The sequence below is a fragment of the Halichoerus grypus genome, chromosome 7 (assembly GCF_964656455.1).
Source record: "Halichoerus grypus chromosome 7, mHalGry1.hap1.1, whole genome shotgun sequence".
Taxonomy (NCBI): domain Eukaryota; kingdom Metazoa; phylum Chordata; class Mammalia; order Carnivora; family Phocidae; genus Halichoerus; species Halichoerus grypus.
The window spans coordinates 71,195,752-71,216,277 of record NC_135718.1 but is presented as its reverse complement, the minus strand read 5'-3'; the positions used below and the strand labels follow the sequence as shown (position 1 = coordinate 71,216,277).

The following is a 20,526-nucleotide window of genomic DNA, read 5'->3' as shown; positions in this document are numbered from 1 at the left end:
CTTAAAACAGGCAGAGATGATCTAAACCTATGTCAGTCACACCCATCTCATTTCTTCTTTTGCTGACACTGGGACCCATTATAAATTCCCATTCAGACCTGGAGCATGGCTTGTGTGTGTGCATGTGCACCTGTGTGGTGTCAGGGGGTGGAGTGGGGAGGAGGTACTCTGCTTCAGCAGCGAGCCTGACCAAAATCTCCTGGCATAAAGATGGTTACATACCACTGCCATTATTTACCACCAAGCGGAAGACACAGGCCGATTAAAAACTAAAGTTCCCCAATTTTTGCCCATTTTTTTTCTAAACTGATTACAAAAACAAACAACAAAACATCACACATCAACTGCAGGGCTCTCTGGACATGTCGCTGCTTTGGGGGTTGATGGTTCTGGAAAATAAGACAGGAAACAAGACTGCTCCGAGTCAGGGGGAAGGGTGAAGGCAGAGGGATGTGCTGAGCACAAGACAGTTTTGCCCCTCCGTCCCTCTGTTGGGCCCTCTGAGCTGGTGGCTTGGCCAGGGCTCTCGGGTCCCACGGGAGGCCAAATGGGTCAGGCCTCCTTGCCACCTGACTCCTGTATCCAGGGGTACAAAGGTAGCTTCACCCACTGGATTATGAGCAACTCGAGGGCAAGAATGTGCTTGGAACTTCCGTTCCCCAGGGCCCCGTGGTGCAGGGTCAGAGTAGGTGCAGAAAGGAATGCTTGTAGAAATCAAGAATGAACGAGCCAGTGGGTAAGCAGGGCTAACCCAGGCATTTGGGTTTGGGTGGGGTGGGGAGATGTTGGGGTAACCACAGGCCCCTTCAACAGACAGAGAGGTCCCCAGCCTAACACCATCGCCTCCCCACTCAGCACCCCAACCCTCCAGCCTGGCTTCATGGGACATATATTTTATTTGTTTACTGTTTGTTTCCCCACTAAAATGTAAGCTCCACAAAGGCAGGGATTTTTCACTTGTTTTGGTCACTGCTGTTATCCGTAGCACCTAGAACCTTGGCAGATTTTGTAGAACAAATGAAGGCCTATCTCCATCCTCCTAGGGTGGAAGGCCTTGATTCCAAAGTGCCCTCACCCTATGAAGAGCTGTTGATGGGAGACCAGGCCAGAGCATGTCTGGGGCTCAGGGTAAGAAAGCTCTTACCAGCTCGCATCAGACAGAAGGCCCCATGGCACCAGGAAGGCAGGGGTGTGCTGGGATGTTGCTAATTAGGACTGCCTTGGTGATGCCTTAGCATTCACACTGGGCCCCACTAACATGTGCCAAAGTTTCCTGGATGGACCTATTTTCAGAATGCCTGAGTTTGTCGAGAAAATGACCACCAAAATGTTTTTCACCAATATAAAAGTTCACCTTAGGGTGAAGAAGAAGTGACAATTCAGAGCAAGAGATCCAGCTTTGTAATACTTTAAGATGTACACTCAAAATCTTGGCATTTCTCAGAAACTGGGTTCTCTCTCCCCGCTAAAAAAAACCCCAAAAAGAAACAAAAAATGAAAACACGTGAGTCACTGTACTGTTGATGTGAAATGGGGCATATTCTGTAAGCAGTTGTGGAATTAGCGCTTGGAGCCTTACTTTTGCAAGCAGCTCTGATGATATTTGTCCTCTACTCAAAATGTCCCCAAGGATCCTGCTGCTTCGAGAATAAAGCCCTTTATTCAGCAGCATCCAAAGCCCTTCTGCTCTGGGCCTCAATCTGACTATAGCTCTAACATCTGCCCTGCCCTGTCCACGCACTCCCTGGCTGCCCGCCCTCCTGCCTGCCTCCTCCTTACAGCTCGTTCTGGTTTCCATGTGGGTCTCTCTCTCTTGCTCATCGTGAGCTCCTACGGCAGGGAACATCACCTGCGTTCCCCACATGTGTCCGCATGCCCCATACAGACGTCAACAAGAGTTTGTTCAACCGCATGGGCCTGCAGCCTCACACTCTGCTCCACGTCCCACAGCGCGGCGGTGGTATTTCTAGATCCAGTCTCATGGCTTCTCTGTTCTCTGTTCTACCTAGAACCCTTCCACACTCCCCTCCTCCCCCCCAGGATTCATGCCAGAATTCAACCCTCTCTGCAAGGTGTGGGAGGGTCACCAGGGGCTGCTCCTGTCTAACTTCCCCCACCCCACTTACGTCCCACAGCCAATCAGAGCTCCCTCATGGGCCATGCTCTCTCTGTGTAGCCTCTGCGCTTCCCCAAGCTACTCTGCCTGCCCGGGGTCCAGCACCCAGAGCACTGTCCGCTTGTCTTTAAAGAGGTTGTTCCTTGGTCATCTCCTCGAAGAAACCTTCCCACCCTGCCCCAGGACCCAGGCACCTGGGCTCTCCCCCAGGCTCCCCTGCATGCACACCCACCCCCCTTGCTTGCCTGTCTGGCTCTCATACCGGGTGCTCCTTCATCTCTGTGTCCCTAGTGCCTTGCCCAGACAAGACGTGCGATGCTGCTTTCAGAAGGAACAAACGTCTGGATCGCAACTGCTCCACTTTGCTCCTTAGTCCTTGAATGTTATTGCCACAAGACCATACACGGTTCCTGCATTAAGTCCGCGCAGCTACGTACACACTGGGCCCCGGCAGGATTTAAGATGAAAGGCATCAAAACTGCCCCCTTCTTGGCTCAGACTGTTTCTCGGTGTTTCTGAAACAGAATCAGTTGGCTAGCTTACAGAAGCCCAAAACTACCAAAGGCAGAGGATGACATCTGTCACCACTGTACCGTTCACTCTTCTGGCAGCTATGCAATAGCAGAAGGTTCTAGCGTTTGCTTATGAAAAGAGGTCACTACAGGTAGAAATTCCTGGAAGGCCTTCTGACAAGTGTGCAGGAGCTCCAGATCCTCTCTGGCTGATCTCTGCTGCCCGTGGCGGCCCCTGGGATCTGAGAAGCTGTCCTCCTGTCCCAGAAAGTCATACCTGCACGGACCTGATGCAGCCTCCTCCCCAGCGCCCAGCTGTGGAGGAGACTCCGGGGACACCCCTGTCGGGTTGTGCCGGCAGTTTCTACAGCACCCACACGCATCTCCATGGCCAGAGCCTGTCCTGGGTCTCGGGCATTGCTGCTTCCTTGGTGCATGTCAGCAAACACGAGGGGACCACAGGCTTGAGACTGGGAACCCAGGATGCTTGGGCTGGGGGGTTTTCACGTTCACACTCTTAATTCCTGACAACAGTGCCCGATCATGAGAAGCCCGGGTCAATCCTAGGATGCCTTGTGCATCCGGAGCGGATTTCTCCAAGGAATAACCCCTGCATGACCCTGCAGGCTTAGCACTTGCACCCACTCCTGTCATGTAAATAGATCACCGCAAGGCGCCCGATGAACGAGGCCTGGGCTACATCCCTGGCTGCAACCCACAGAGGACAGCACAGGGCAGTGACAGTTCCTCACATTTTAATGGCATTTCACAGCTGATAGGGCACTTGCCTGTACGGTGTCTCATCTGATCACCCAACAATCTCGTGGGCGAGACGGTGCATGTGTCATCACATTCCATTTACAAATGAGCACCTGAGGCTCCCAGAGCTTACGTGATCGCCCGTGGAGCCTCTCCTCCCTCTAAAGTGGCACAGGACCAGGGCTCAAACATCCCCAGGGCCCGAAGTGAGTCACTCATCAGTGCTACGTGGTACGGTGAATCCTGGCTCCTGCATTTGGCCAGACTGGCAGCATTTAAAAACCTGCAGCTAAGTCTCACACGTGTCTCCAGGGCTGTTAGGGTCAAGGTGCGGCCCTTGGGCCAGCAGCGGCTCCAGCAGCATCCCCGGGATGCTCCTGAGGAAAGCAGAATCTCAGATCCACCCAGACCGACCAAATCAATCAGCGTCCGCCCTTCAGCGAGATCTCAGGTAGACTCGCTGGGGTTCAGGGGCTCTGCGCTGGGCAATGGCTGCTTTCCCCTCTGCCTTGGCTGACTTTTCTAGCTTCACGCTGGGGAAACCTAGCCTAGCAGGGGAGGGCTTGGGGCAGAGAACCTTCCATCTGATTGCTTCCTGACAGCCACAAGAAGACCTACCTTCACCGCTTCCCTCTCTGTGATAAAGGTCTCTACCTTTGCTCTTTTCTGCCTAGTTTCTTGCTGAAACACTTCTTTTAGCCAGAGACACAACTCCTCAGCTGCCTCTAGATCTTTCCCTCGCCAGCACTAATTCTGACAAAAGCCCCAAAATGGAAGAGGTGATTTCAGTTTTCCTTGACTTCCAGGAATCCCCAAGTCTGTTTCGAGGACTCCCAATGTCACCGTGACAGAGTCACCATCTCCTGAGTCAAGTCGGTGATGTGAAAATGTCTCTCTCCCTTTCCTGAGGAAGAATCCCTCCTTGCCCCCCCCCCCACGGCTATGGGCGCAGCTGGACCAGCTACCCAGTAACCAGTTGGTAAATGGGGCAGCTCTGCTCAGAGCTGATTTTCAAGAAAGGTTTTGTGACTTTTTTTTTAAAGAGGTGGAGCTAAGCTTTATTGTAGAAACTGGGCAGGGTTTTAGCTGGCTTCCCTGATCACGTTGTGATTACTGGCCCTCCCATCACTGCTCTCCAGCTGACTCCACCTCCAGAATCTGTTCATGGTCCTTCCCAGACACTTTGTACAGGGAGACAATGAGCCGAAGTTGTGCTGACTGATGTCTGTGTTGAACTAATCCACTTCAGGGACCTCACCTTTTTCCCACCTGGACTCTTTAACCACCATCGAGCGCGGTTCCTTCTGTATTGTTCTCAGCAGTCAGTTAAGGGTTGCAGGGCCTGGCCTGAGTGGCCCGCAGTGCCTGTCTTGTCCCAAGGTGAGCAGTGGTCACGAGGGGGATACGTGTTTAAGGTGGCAGCCTGTCTTGCCCTCAGGGGAGGCCTCGTTTCAGCACGCAGGGGTGAAGGGAGCAGGGAAACCCTTGTCACCTTCTCTGCCAGTGATTCTCTCTCAAGAAAGGCCACAGCAGCTCACTTTGAGCTCTTTGTTAAGAAGAAGGAGCTCAATATTCTAGTCAGTTTAAAGAAAGGCAAACTTCTAATCACAAACTATGCTCAGAGCTACACCACTGTTAAGTACATCGTTTACTGAATATCTGTTCTTGTCTGTGACCAAAAGCAGACCGTTATTTTCCTCTTGCCCTGGGGACAATCGTGGGCCCTAGCAAAGTTTCTAAACCTGTCTGCTTTTGGCTGCTCTTCAAGAGAGATGTATTAAGCGCCTCTTTGGCAATTTCTGGCTGGTCCATAAGCCACTGGTTTAATTTAATATTGAGAATGCCCCAGGCCTGGGCCCTGGTTCTGGGCTCTAGGCTCCTTACTCCTGCCCCAGACCTTGTCCCCAGATTTTGCTCTGAATCCTTTCCACTAAGGGGACATGTGAGGCTGCCTTGTGACTCAGTCCGTGCTCCATCGGAGCCCCTTCCTCTAGAATCAGTGGTCTGACTTACAACAAAGGAGCCAGTCCGAATTCTCTCTGAACCGTACAAAAGTTGGGCACCTCACATCTCCACCTGTAACTTTATAGGGACATCTAATGGTAGGTTCCCACAGAAAGATCCTGACCCGAGTCTAGACCTCCATTCCCGAAACTCTTTGCTCCCTGTTTTTACTTATCTTGTGACTTCTGGTGGCAACTTCAGAACAGGGCTGAAGCTTGAGGCAGATGGTACGGGGGGCGGTTTTAGGGGACATGTGTCCGGCGAGGTGGGGTGAAGTGGGAAAGAAGGCAGTGGTAAAGGAGTAAAGAACCTTCAACTTTCAATTTTTTTTCCCACCTCTGGGGCTGACCAAAGCTAAGCTCTCAGGGCCCACCTGGTCACCTTGGCCAGTATTCTTTCCTGGTTTTTTTCCTGAGTAGTTCTGATTTGGGCCAGCAGGAAGCCCTCAACACAGCCCACAGAGGGCCTCCAATTAGGGCAACCGTGAGATCCCACAACTGGCCTAGGATGAGGACTCAAGGTCAACACCAACAATTTGACTTCCGAGGAGGGCTGGGGGTACCCTGCTCTCTATTGAGCTGGAGGGCTTGTCAGGCTTTCTGGCTTTTTGGTGAAAGGGAGGTCATAGCAGTGGGCTCCACATGAGAAAGCAGAGTCAACGACGTTCAGACGCTGCTTTGATTTTGAGAGCCACACTGCTGGGTAATCAGACCCGTGCAGTCACATCACCAAAGGAGGAAATGTCTTGGGTTGGAAGGAGAATGAGTAATCGGTTTTCTGCAGCGAACATCTCCATGAGGGAAGGTAAGTTACAGGAAGCAGCCGTGTCACCTGGCTCCACGGACTCGCGTTGCTCACCCCAGCCTGAGGAGGGGTAACGGAGCTATAGAGTTGTCCCTGTTCTACCCTTTCTGGGGACCTACCACAGGCTCTCTCTAGAAGATGCTGCCTTTTGTTTCGTATAAAGGAGTTCTTAGGGCGGAAGACACAGGAAGCAGGTGTTCACCGCCCCAGGGGGCAGGGAGAGAATCCCGATCCTGGCCCCGCTCAGACAGCAGGGGACTCTGGGACCTCTCCCCACTGTTCCCACCGGCCCGACACAGCGCCAGCTTCCGGACAGCCCAGCGGCACCAGCACTCAGGAGAGCAGCCCAGAGCTCGGGCCTGCCGTCCGCGAGCTGCCTACCTGTATCGCTGCCTCACAGACTGCTTCTCCTCCGACTTGCAGACGTGCCCCACGTAGTACAAGGGGAAGAACAGAAAGTTCCAGTTGGTGGCAAACCACGTCAGGGTGAAAGGAGCATCGAACTTCCTGAAGGTCAGCTTGGCGAGCTGCGTGGAGCCTGCCCAGGAGGAGCACACGCACAGCACCACCGCCACGCCCCAGAACATCTTCTTGAGCTGCGCCCGGGAGCATCTCCAGCACTGGTGGCTCGTTCTGCCGCCGGCCTCCGCCCCAGCCGGCGCCGGGGCCTCCGCCGGGCCCGGGGAGTCCCGGGGGCGCTCCTCCCCTGGGGGAAGAGAAGGGGTTGGTTACCTGGGGGGCCTGCACACCTCCCCCTCGCCGCCCCAGACCAAGGCGTGGGCGGGAGCCAGGAGGCACCTGACCCCACTGTCGCTGTCATGGCCAGCCACCCTGGGCGGCGGGGGATGAGGGGCTGTGGAGGCAGCTTTCTGAAACGAAACTTAAACGGAAGACATTTTTCACTGGTCTTGTTATCCTCCGGGATCCTGACCCTCACAGTGTGGTCCCTGGGCTGGCAGCATGAGCACCCACCCCCCAGCTTGCTGGAAATGGAGCATCTCAGGCCCCACCCCAGAGGCCCAGAAGCCGAAGCTGCACTTCAACAGGTGATCTGTGCGCGCATCAGTGTTTGGGAAACATCTGTCCAACACACACAGGCTGAAATCTTTCCGCCCTGGTCTGTGCCTGCTCACGAGTCCTGCTGTGCCCACAGGGCAGTGGGCATGCCAGGGACTGGGGATGCCTGCATGCGAAGGTCATAGGCCCTGACCTCTAAAAGCTCCCGGGACACTGCAAGAAGCTCCTCCGGCCTGTTACTTAAAGGCACAGACGCCGAGATGCTCATCTTATTTTGCGTGCCTAGGAAAAAGAGACTTTTCTCTCTCCCCTCTTTATCTGTCTCATCTTCCTGCTGATGGCCTTCAGTTGCACGTCGAAGTGTTACTTAAAAACCACAGACTCTGGCAGCGGCCGCCGTGGAAGGCCTCAGACATTCCATTCTAAGCCACGTGACTTCTGGAAACCAGGCCACAGCCCGCAGCGTGGCTCTGCGGCGCTGTTCCCACAGCCCACGAGGGGCTGAAAAGACCTTATTTTCCACTGTTTGGTTTTCATTCATGATTGTGTGCGTGTCAGTCAGCTGGAAAATTTAAACAGAGCTGTACCTCGCATAGGGCGTAACTATGGACAGATGCAAACCTCCGGGAGATAGCGTACTTGCCGTTCTTCCGTTCAGCCTGGCACCTGGCGGAATGGGGGCGCCCAGTGCTAAAAGGCGGTCTCCACCACGGGGGTACAAGAGACAGTGCAAAATACACGGGGTCACATATACTCTGTATATTTTGTTTAATGACATTAAACCAAGCTTTGTACATCACACTTTCTAAAACACAATAAATCCATGAGGCAAAATCCTGAAAGTAGCCTCTTACACAGACGTTAGCTAATCCTATGATGAACGGCCAGCCCTGGCTGTATCTGTTTTAGCCAAAGGTAATCCCAAGCCTTACGTGACTAGTGAGGGAGAGATCACATCCTTTACTGGCCCTAATCCTACTTGACCCCATCTATATTGTGCTTCCGTACCCGCTTTATTAATGTTTAATGTCCCTCTTCTTCTTTCTTCTCATGTGAGTATATAGGATAGCCAGAAAGCATTTGGAAAATCAAATGCATAACCACCCTCTGAGCTTCCAGCAAATTGTGTGTTTCTGCCATGGGATGGAGGGGAGGGAGAGGCACAGAATGGTAAAAGCAAGGCAGAGTCCCATCCTTCTGTGTTATGCCCTCTCACCAGGATGTCTGGACGTCGTTCCCAGCGAATCCCCACAACTTAAGGCAAATTCAATTTCAGATAGAAGCACGCACATTTCAATTTATACACCGATTACCTGACATTGTGGGTTAGCCCTGCAACCTTTCAATATTGGGATAATTTCCAAGCAGTGCTGGGGGTGATCTCTCAACTATCATTACCACTATCAAAACCTCATAGGGAAATGAAAAAAGAAATCTGCAGAAAAAGAAAATACAGTTTCCCACGACTAACTTCCTACTGAAGATGGACTCTGGAGGAGGGTGAGTAAATTCAGGCTTGCGGCTTGTTTTCTTCATTTAGTTCTCCATTGTGGCAAATACAGTTTTAAAACTTAATGAAGTAATGACAGATGCTGTGTCCTGGTACGATGACAGAGAAAGTCACCAAATCATGTGATGTTGTGTTAAAATGCTCCCACAGATTTGGAATAAAGAAGTCAAACTCCTAACTTTGTCACCCTTTCAGATCATTTAACCAAGGGAATATTTAATAATATACAAGCAATACAAAGACATTCAAAACGAAAATCTATGCTATTCTTTAAAAATCAGAACAATGCTTCCCAACATGTTAACAGGCATTATAAGCAAAAAGGATTCCATGATCAAAAAAGTTTGGAATACTAGGTAGATCAGAGCCAGGTTCCTTTGCTTTAGGAATATTCAGGGCTAATGGACATTGTGAATTTCCACAGCTATAGAATGTGTGTTTCCCATATTATTATTATTATTTTTAAAGATTTATTTATTTGAGAGAGAGTGCGTGCACATGCATGCACAAGTTGGGGAGGGGCAGGGGGAGGGAGAGAATCTCAAGCAGACTCCTCACTGAGTGCAGAGCCTGACGTGGGGCTCCATCTCATGACCGTGAGATCATGACCTGAGCTGAAATCAAGAGCTGGCCGCCTAACCAACTGAGCCACCCAGGCACCCTTGTTTCCCCTATTATTTAAATGTAACACCTGTGGTAGGAATGGTGCCCCTTGGAACACACTTTGGGAAACACTGGAATAGACCCACAAAGAATCCTAGGCGTCCCACCCGAATTCATCGCAAACTTTCCGTTTCACTGCACTGAGCTTCTTATGATAACAATAATTATCAATTTCATTACCTCACTCATTCCTAATATTCTGTTAGAGTAGACCTACTTCCCATAAACCAAAAATATTCTTTGTAAGTAGTTTACAAAAGTACTGAAGAGCATAACTCATAAGGAATTCACACTAATCTGAGTAACCAGAGATAATACTGTTGAGATTTTGCGGCATTTTTCCTAGTCTTTTGTGTCTTCGCACCATACACACACACACACACAGCAAAACTGGGATCATATTATGTTTCATCCAGCATTCATTTAACCGAATGCATAATGGCACGGACTTCCTAAGTCTCAAAGGGCTCCATACAGCATGATGTATCGTAGGAACATCTCAGTTAGCTAGGGAACCGCCATGAAGCATCCGCCCTGTGCCAAGAGCTTTGGACAGTCAATAAAATAAATATAAAGCATGATTACTGTTCTTCAGGAACTTACAGCCTGTCTGGGAATGACAAAACAGACCTATGAAAGCATTACAGAACAATTATGTGCAAAACAGATTTTGGCTGTAACGGAAATCCTGAACAGAGCATGACCAGTGTGGGCTGTGATAACAGTGAAAAGAACCAGATGAAACAGAAGCCTGGCCTGGGTCTTGAAAGACAGAAAGGCTCTGAGTAAAAAGGGGAGCAAAGTTCAGGGTCAGGAATACACATGGTCTGCTGAGGAGCAGTGAGCAAGGTGGTGGGATCGGAGAGCCCACTGGGACACCCAATCTTGCCTTGGTCAGATGTTCAGGCCAAAGGGACCAGAGAAAATTCAGATGTTAGTCCTACATTAGTACGTGCCCCAGTGTCTATAACGAACAGCTACAATGAGTTAAGGAATAAGTATAGAGTGACATAATAAGTTTGGTTTGTAGGTGCACTCATTTTCCACTATTCGAAAGGCAGCAAATGCATCCCATGTCATGGACCATTCTCAGGGTCATTTTCAGTGCACTGTTCAATTTATGCTCAGGTTTCAGAGAGGAGGAATTACAATGGGGGGGGGGCAGTATCCCTTTCTCAAAAGCCTCTCAAATCTTCAAGTGCAGGAAACTTTTGCTGACATTCCTTCCCATCCTAAACTGCAAGTCAAGCGATTCCTCTGCATTTGGTTTCACTCCCTCAGTATATGTAACAGCTGAAAGAGGCAGTGCAGACTGCTTCAAAGAGATCAGTGCTGGATTAGCCTCATGCTGTTTCCTGTCCCAGCTCCTTTGACCATTATTATACGACTAGGGATGCTATTTATGTCACCCTTCCCTCTCTAACACCCCTTCCCGCTCACTGCCCCTCTACTGATGATCTTGTGCCTTCCATCCTAACCTTGCATTTGAGCCAACAGTTCTGGGAGCAATGCAAGTAGATTATACACTCTGACCCAGTGGTCGTACATGCTGTAATGGTGGAGCCAAGCATCTCCTCTTGGTTATGCCACTTAATTCACTCAGCAGCACTGGGGGATGAGTGGCTCTTCCCTGTTCTGTTGCCTGAGTTGCTTCCACTAGCCATTGTAGAAAAAGGTGTGTGTGTGTTGGAGGAGCATTCTCTTGTATACAATGTGTACTCCATGGCATGGTGAGATGTAACCAGATCCATGCATGAACTTCCATCCTGAGCTCTGATCTCCGAGAGAGGCAATTTATTGACACCATGCATCAGTCCTATGACCTGTAAAATCACACTCAATGCTGGTCTCCTACCAGCGCTTAGAAAGCATTCACAATCTTGGGCCAAGTGCAAGCAGCTCCTAGAGACCGGGTCTGCTCAGGACAAGGAAACTCTAGGTCCTGATGGGTAAGCTGGAGGTCTGGTTTAGCAACCACCTCATTCTGAGACCAAGGCAAGCCTTTGTTTCATGAGTTGTCCACTGCTTTCCCCTGAGAAAATGATGAATTGGGGTTTTTTGGTGTTTATTCAGTGAAAGTCCATTTCTATAATGAGAAAGCAAGAAAAACTGGAAAAGCATTCACTCTTAAAGTTCGCATAAAATGGCTCTTCCAAACTTCCAGGAGAAGACTTTTTTTTTTTTTGAGGTCCCCTGAGAATAAGTGGACTGTCGGTGACTCTATGAAAAAGCATCTGGGAAGTTTGTGCTTAGAAAGTGCCCAAGTCATGTCTTAGGGGTAAGAGACCCAGAGCTGGGATCAAAGGCCCATTGGCTGGCACGGTCCCAGCCTCCCAGAAGCAAAGGCGATTCCCCATACAGAGACCAGGAGGGGGCAGCCCCCAATATCATCTCTATCAATGAGACCTATATAGCTATTTTTTATAGCTTTTTTGAGGCATACATTTCATAACCATAAAATTCACTTGTTTTAGGAGTACAATTCATGATTTTCATTAAATTTACAGAACTGTGAAACGATCACCACTATCCAGTCTTAGAACATTTCCATCGCACCAACATGAGTCCTGATGCCCACCTTCTGCCACTACCTACTCCCACCCCCAACCCCAGGCAGCGAAAAGCTGCTATCTCCACAGATCCGCCTATTCTGGATATTTCATATGTGACTTCTGCATCTGGCTTCTTTCACTTACCATAATGTCTTTGGAGTTCATCCATGTTGCATCATGTGGCAACAGTTCATCCTTTCATGGCTGGGGAGTATTCCGTTGTTTGATATTCTTACACTGTGTTTCTCCATTCGTCAGCTGATGGGCATGCACATCATTTCCCCTTTTTGGCTACTGTGAATAACGCTGCTGTGAACGCTGACATAAAATTCTCTGTGTGACTTATGCTTTCATTTCTCTTGGGTGGACTAGCTATGTTTTGGGGCTGCTTATCCCACTACTATTTATTGACACCTGCTGTGAAGCGCAAAGCGGCCAAGTGGCTACGTGCCCACGTCTTAGAGGGGTCGGTACCTCTAGCTCCGTCCAAACGACACAGTGGAGAGCTGCTCTGGGAATGGGAGCCTCCTCTCTGTTCTTCCTGGACTTTCCAGGGGGAGAGGGCCTGCAGTTCCCATTTATCAATCACTGATACATACACCAGTTCAGGGCCGGGCCATCCAACTAAACAGCTTTTGTAAAATGAAGAGCTTAGAAGAAAGCTTTTGTTTATGGCCGTCTGCAAGTGTAATTCATCTCCTAAAAATGCACTTCTGCTTTTATCTGATACCCTCTTTAAATACTTGCTCAGTGAGTTTACATGTGACTGCGTTTTGTTTTTTTAAGTAGTGGTTTGGAGAAGCAGGAAGAAGAGGCTGTCCCGTGTAGAAGGTCACTACAGGCACTGGATGTCCCAAAGCAACCCCCATTTCACATTTCCTGACCCATTATGCCCACCTGAACTTGCCAGACCATCTGTTTGGACTTCTGGGTTTGGGGTCAGAAAATACTCCCATTATTCGGACATGGCCGAGGCCCCAGTCATGCTCCTGACTGGCACTGGGCACAGGGAAAGAACAGAATCCACAGGTAATTAAAGTTGGAGGCTGGGGCGCCTGGGTGGCTTAGTTGGTTAAGCATCTGCCTTCGGCTCAGGTCACGATCCCAGGGTCCTGGGATCGAGCCCCACATCACGCTCTCTCAAATAAATAATTTTTTTTTTTAAGATTTTATTTATTTGACAGAGTGAGAGAGCACAAGCAGGGGGAGCGTTGATGTAGGCTCATGGTGCCCAACACCCCAGTCAGAAGTGTGGATCACTAAAAATGGACCTCACGTTTCCAGACGACAGACCCTGTTTTTAAACTTGGAAGAGCCTGACTGGGTGTGGGACTCTGGGCCAGGACTCAGCACCCGGGAATGGAGGTTGTGACGAACTGGCCGTTTGTGTCCCCCCCACCAAATTCATACACTGCAGCCCGAACCCCCAGTGTGGCTGCCTTTGGAGATGAAGCCTCTAAGAAGGTAATGAAGGTCAAAGGAGGTCGTAAGGGTGGGATGCTGATCTGATAGGGTGTGGCCTTATAAGAAGAGCTAGCAGAGAGCTCATTCTCACGGTCTCCCTGGGTGCACATGGGCCACGTGAGGACACAGTCAGGGGGTGGCCATCTACAAGCCAGGAACCAAATCTGCCAGCACCTTGATCTTGCTTGGACTTCCAGCCTCCAGGACCGATAAAATCAGTGTCTGCTGCCAAAGTCACCCAGCCTGTGGTACTTAGTTACGGCAGCCGGAGCCAAGGAACCTGGGGACGTCCCCGCGGTGGGCGCTGTGCTTGTGGGGGTGTGACGCACAGACCGTGAGCGCCATCGTGCACAATGTGGGGACGAGCTGCAGATGACAGAGTACGTATTTTGATGAATTTTGAGGAGGAGAAATTACTGCCCTGCTCACTAGACTTTAAATATTAGGTACTAGCTCACACGTGTGTGCCTCCTGAGCACTGCTTGCACCTTCATTGGAAAGTGAGTCCCCGAGGCAGTTTACAGAAGACGGAGCACACAGCAGCTGCAAAGTTGTTTTTAAAAACCCAAATTCTTTCCCGGGTGTGGATACAGAATTGGGAGGTGAATGGAGGCTGCTTTTTGGGGGGTGGAGTGGGGTGGTGGGAGGCTTCTCCCCGATCTCCCCGAAGACCTCCCCTGTGGCAGCTGGCGAGCTGGACTGAATCAGGCCTAAGTCCGGCCGGCTGCTCCTGCCATCTCTCCGTGTCAGTAAAGACATCTCAGACGTGCGGACCCCATGTGCACCCCGCTCCCCATTTCCTTGGAGGTCCCCACGTGATTCCCAAGTGTCCAAACAGTGCCACCTCATGCAGCGGATTTACAATAATCCTGGCGCGTACACAGCTGCAGGCGAATGTGACATGTGGGAAAATGTCTGGCTGGAGGTAAGCTTTAAATAGAGCCGTGTGTGCCCTGGGGAAGGAAGGTGGCCGTCCGCCTTGGGAGGGGAGCAAGGGCTGTGTGTGAGCCAGCTCGCGGGCATCCAGTTTGAATCTGCATGCCCTGCCAGGCGCGGCGCGTGCAGCCCCCGGGAACCTCACCGTCTGCGCGCCTATACACACAGCAGGTGTCACCGCATGCAGACCGGTGGTATTCTGGGGCTGCCGATGACCCGCGCGCACACACACACACTGGCGAGCATGCACACACTCTCCGTTGCTGAGGTTTTTCCTTGGACTGGAGTTCAGGCTGGCGGGGCTCAGAGGGACAGCCACCGTTATACGAGAGAGCAGACTGTAGGCAGGGGTGGCCCCTCGGGGCAGAATGCAGCTCTGCAGGAAGGAAGGGGTGCGCCCTGGGGCCTTCTCCTGGGACAACAGGGCCGTATTTTAACTGGTGGCGTGGGAGCTTATTCAATTTATCTTGAAGAACGAAGCACTCTTTTCTGAAATAGCACCAACTTCTCAGCTTGGTCAGGCACAGGCAGGACTGAACGTACTCCAACGAGGACAGAAAGTGGGGTCGGCCTTAAGGTGTGAAACTCCTCCTCTGAGGCTTTATCTCCCACCTTCAGCATCAACAGAGGCTGACGTGGCTCAGCTAATCCCGAGCCCTGAGGCTTTTCTACGAAAACACCCAGCCTGCCCCGAGCAAAGCTTGGGAGTTGCAGCTTCTCTCCGAGGTCTTCCTATACCTTTGTTTGCACCACCCTATCACCTGGGGGACAGCAGTTCCCTCCTGCTGAGGATTCATGGGGCAAGTTGTACTCATGTGGCTGGGTTTTCCTCCCCATGTTCAAATAGCAAAGTCACCCCTGAAAGTACGTGCATCTGCATGAACACACCTGCCCGCGTGCACACACACACACAAGCACGCACATACACAAGCACAGGCCAAATCTCTTATTTGTCCTGGGTTCCATTTTCTCAGAGCTCTGCACTCTGAGGATAGCCAGGGAAGGGTTTTAATCAGATAAACCCATCTCTGCTAATGAGGAAGCTACTTAACAGACTCACAGAATGTTTCCTGTGAAAGAGCCGATAGAAGATCTATTCCAATCCCCTATCTTTTCAGAGAAGAGAAGGCTGGGCTCCAAGAGGTGAGGCAACGTATCTGGTATATTAATTAGCATGTGGGGGAGCAGGAAAGGCGAGGTCAGGGTGCTGACCCTCACCCAGCGTTCTTCTCCGCACATCTTCTCCCGAGTCACACAATGTCTTAACCAGTGAAAAAGTATCACTTGCCAAAAAGGCTTTTAAGAATTACATCTCTTCTTGGCTCTTCCAACACAGCTCTCCTGAACCTGTTCCCACCTCTGCAGGCCTCCAGTCCCCACCCATGATTTTAGGCAGATGATTCTACTTCCTACGTCACAAAGAAGATCAACGCCACCAACTCAGGTCCCTGGCTTCCCTACCCCACGTGTCTACATTTCTCTGTGTCTTCCCCTCCTACCCTTGCTGTTCCCATTGCTGTTAACGGCACCTCTGTTCCCTGAATTGCTCAGGCTTAACCTTCAGAGCCGTCTTTGACGGCTTCCTTTCCAGCCCTCCAGCTGAAACTGTCTGTGAAACACTTGGGTATTTTTGATTCTATCCTAAATATCCTTTATTAAAAAGTATTTATTGTGACTGTTGAAATAGACTTCTTGACCCATTTTGAACACCCAGCTATAGAAGACTGTCCAATTTTCTCAGACTTCGATGGTGCCTTTCCCCTTCCTGCCTGCTTCATTCTACTCTCCTGAGCCCAGCACTCAGGAGGCCTCCAAACCCCGGCCCCGTCCCTCCCCCCCAGCTTCTGCAGCAACACGAGCTCTGGCCCCAGCCGGCGGCTTGCAGTACCAGCCTTTCCCAGCTCTGCACCTCTGTCTGTGGCCAGGAACCCAGGAACACTGCGTTTGAACCTCCTGCCCATGACCCCGGAGGCCACAGGACAGCCTCTTCCACGCCGCCCTCCTCAGGATGAAGTCCAAGTCCAAAGAATGGATCGTCATCACCTGGATCTGGGTGAGGAGGAGGATTCTGAGGCCATATCCAGGCTCAGTGGGAAAGACTGTCATTAGACTGTGTCATTTTGGCAAAGCAGGGGGGAACAGGGGCAAGAGAGCTGCGTGGTGGCCATCTGCGACCCAGCCAGAAGTGAGCTCGCCCTCTGCTGAAACATGCCATTTATTTTATGATCCTTTCATGGAATTAAAAAAAAAATTAGATTCCAACATGTAATTGTTATTTATATGCATTTGTGACATTTCTCACTTGTTTGGAAGCTCTGTTGAGTCAGGATTATAACTGACTCCCCCTGGCATCCTCAGTGATATCTGGTTCATCTTCAGTAATATCCGATTAGGTAACATATTTGTTCAATATACAAGTGACTTTTGTTATTGAGGTTTCAGGTCTTGGACAATCCAACCTGGGAAACATTTTGGGTACAGGAACACTTCGGCAGTATATTTTTCAAGACTCCTCTCAGACTGGACCAGCAGGGTTGGGTCTCCACTTACGTGATCACGGAGCATCCCAGGATGACAGCCCTACCCCATTAATAGAAACAAAGTAGCCACACCTACAGTGGGGGTGGCTGAGACAGGCTAACTGCCCCAGGAGCAGGAGAATATCAACAACAGGGAGCCCCGGGGACGGTCCAGATCTCTACCTCCTATTGTAGTGGGAGCTCCAGTGAGCAAACGTTTCCTGAACGCTTTCAAAGTGCCATCAGCAGATGTAAATCTCACTGCTCTTCCAATGAAATGCAATTGTACCGAGGTGTTGCAACATTTTGGAGCCAGGTAGATACTGACATGGAGCCCAGCACCCTTGCTTTCCAACCGCATGACCTTGCATGAATGATTTCTCTGAAACTCAGCTTCCTTGTCTATAAACCGGGCTGACAGTGCCTATACTTCCTTTAGGAGAAATAGCAATAAGGTAGCGACCTCCCTCAACAAAGTGCCTGCAACGTGGTAGGCTCATCAGCAAAAAAACCCATTACTCTCATTAGTAAGAGGGACTGTATTGTCAACACCCATTTCCATATGAGAGAACGGATTCCCACTGAGCTTCAATCATTTGCCAAAGTTACTTGGCTCAGCATGAGAGGCGGGCACTAACCCCATCCGTCTAATTTCAAAGCCCTCACTCTTCCCACCTGACTGCATGTTGCAGCCCTCTTGGGGAAATCTGTTATACTGTTCTCAACTACTAATTCCTACTGAATGTAACTGTAGTGAATGTGAATTAGCTGGTTGTGAACACAGATGATGCCAGGAAATACTCCTCGACTAGACATGTGTTACTGATCGATATTCGGTGTCTGAGTCCGATGGGAAAGAGAGGAAAAGGATATGAGAACAAGATATGCTGTCAGACGGGACAGATGCCATCAACCTGGCTGGGAACCACTTTTCAAGCCTCAAGCCCTTACTGGGGCCCAGCTGCTCTCTCCTTCTCAGGCTTCCTGGCCAAGCCTGTACACACACCATTCCTCCTGCCTGAAACAGCCTTCCCTCCCTTCTGTGCCTGACAAGTTTTCTCACTTCGGTTACAACACCTCTACCTCAGAAAGCTTCCTCCTCAGAGAGGCCTCCTCCTCCTCAGGAAAGTCTTCTCCTCAAGAATGCCTCCTCCTCAGACAGGTCTCCTCCTGCTCAGAAAGGTCTTCTCCTCAAGAAGGCCTCCTCCTTAGGAGGGCCTCCTCACATTACTTAATGATCAGTGTCCCTGTGACACTCTGTTCTTAGCTTTGAACCAGAACTTACTATCTTATACTAGAAAATGGATCGGTCTCCATGTCTCTTTTCCTCTAGACTAAAACTTCCTTAAGGGAATGAAGCTAATGTTGTTCGTTTTTGCATTTCTAGGGCCTCACTAAATGGACAAGGGACACGGAGTAGGATGGAGTAGGGTTGGACGAGGTATTTGTTGAGTAAATGAAGTCATCTTGTTCATTTTTCTGTGTTGAAGTTCAAGCATTGCATTTTCTATTTTGGTTTTTTATGTACCGCATGCTGGTGCCTTCTTGCCTCTCCATAGAAGACACACTCCAAAACCTAATAAATATTTCTTGCTGGCTGCGTTCCATCACTGTAGCCTGTCTGCCTTCCACACAGAAACAACCACAGTATGGGGACCACCTTGCCCTGTGCATCCAAGGCAAAACAAAATGATTCAGCACTTCCACAGCAAGCACACGAGATGCAAATGTTTCAAAAAATAGACCCAAAGCCAAACTGAACAAAAACACCAAGGAAAAAAAAAAAAAAAACAGGCAGAGAAAAAAGTGCTACACGTATATGCCCAGGCATGCGAAGGGCAGGTTTTATCCTGGATTGAAGACTTCTGCTGACATACACTTAGGGATCCCATACAGAACGGGAACTGGGGGCTTTCTAGTATCACTGGAACTGTGCAGATGCTTCCAGATACCATCCCCACACGTACTCCTTGAGAATAGCAAGATGGTTTGCTGAAGGCGCAAGACGATCTGTGATGGGAGGACTGCCAGACATTTATTAAGCACCTACTGTGCACCAGACAGGTGCTAGGTATTATCACCTAGCCTACCTCGCTGCATTCCCAAAAGTCAGCTGAGGTAGGTTGTTGCTTCTGTTTTACAAGGGCTCAAACTAGGTAACCGAGGTCCAGTCGTTACGGTTTACACAAGTCCAATGGTACAGGGGGAAGAGCACAGTCTTGATCCCTGATCTCTCAGATTCTCTGTTACATACACTGTCCACCACCCACACCATAGGTACGTGCAAATGCTGGTTAAAAAACCAAGTTCGCGCCTTGCTAAGGTTGTCAGCGTGGACAGGAAACTCAAAGCTCATCTGATAGTAGCCCTACGGGAACTGGGGAAGGGTATCCCCATTTTTATTCCCTGAAGGTGACCCTGGGTCCGGCATGTCACCCGCTGCCCCCTGCGGCACCTCTGGGTCACAGCACCGAGCCTGGATGACCTCACCATCTGTGCCCAGACTGACTCCCAAGTGCAGCTCAGACCCGTCCTGCACGATGGGCTGGGGATTACCAGGGGTGACACTGTTGTTGGGGAGCAGCACCGACCTGCCTTACTTAAAAGGTGGGCATGGGGTGACTTCGTTTGAACCCAGGAGTGAGTAGACACTTCCACGTTCCCTAAGGTAAATATATATCTAACCCTTCCTCTCCCCAACTTGCATGTACATCTGGGTGGTGTCCCCAAGAAGGCTTGGAAATGCAAACCCCCTTAGGAAAGTCGGCAGCTGCACTCAATTCAGGTGTAGATGACAGATATCAAGTCTCTCCCGAGATGGGGATGGGGGAGGGGAAGAAGAGACAGCTACACGAAGGGAAAAAAAAAGCAACCTTCTATAGACAGAAAATGATGAAAAAGGTAAGTAGTTGCAGGTTAGTGCAGAAAAACGTTCTGAAAAGCATGGGTTGGGGATCAGAAGGCCCAGGATTCCCTTCCTGTTTCACCATCTGTTAGCTAGCGGTAGGTCTGGGACAAGTCAATCCAACCTTTCCCGGTCTCATAGTCTTCATCTGTAGGATGGGGGTAACGGTACCAGGATGGCTCCTGGCAGACCTCTGCGGATGGGCTGCGTGTACCCAAGTGCCCTGCTAGCTTCTGTCTTATTCTTACTGGTTCTGTCTCCCTGTAACAAACAAGAACTCCTGAGAGGATGCAGGTCCTTGGAAGCTATCACACAGAGGTCCGGGCTCCAGGCTGTGGCCCCAGGGCATGGCAGAAGCTGGGCTTTCCCTTCCGCACTGGTTGCACTGGGCTCTGTTAGTTCAGGATAAGTGAGGGCCCGGAACCGAGGGGATCTGCCTTCCTCTTCCCACTGGCTGGTGGCCCCTTCCCAGCCCTCACTTGGCTAAACTGGCCAGCTCTACGGACACTGGTCATTCCGCCTTCTGCTAGAAGAAGTTAAGGACTGAGGCTGGTCTCTCTCTGCATCCCCCCGCCCCTCCAGAAAAGGAGGTCCCAGACCAGCAGAATGATAGCTGTGTCTGATTATGTGCCTGTGTCTTTCCCCTGAGTGGGGGAAAGGACCCGTTTACAGGCTGCTGGTGGAGCTGGGCAGTCACATGGGTGGGCTGGTCAGCTTCAGGGGCAGGAGAGATGGCTGGGCCTGCCGCAGCATCTCCTGCCTTCA

The 20,526-nt window shown here is 50.5% G+C and overlaps 1 protein-coding gene across 2 annotated transcripts in view; it reads right to left on the bottom strand.

Annotated features, from left to right (window-relative positions):
* Positions 1 to 20,526, bottom strand: part of SLC35F3 (solute carrier family 35 member F3) — a 375,837-nt gene that overhangs the window by 95,209 nt on the left and 260,102 nt on the right. For both annotated transcript variants that reach the window (XM_036108660.2, XM_036108661.2), the window contains one exon: positions 6,577 to 6,901. In XM_036108660.2, the coding sequence (XP_035964553.1) occupies positions 6,577 to 6,901 (325 nt within the window). The remainder of the gene's footprint in view (positions 1 to 6,576; positions 6,902 to 20,526) is intronic.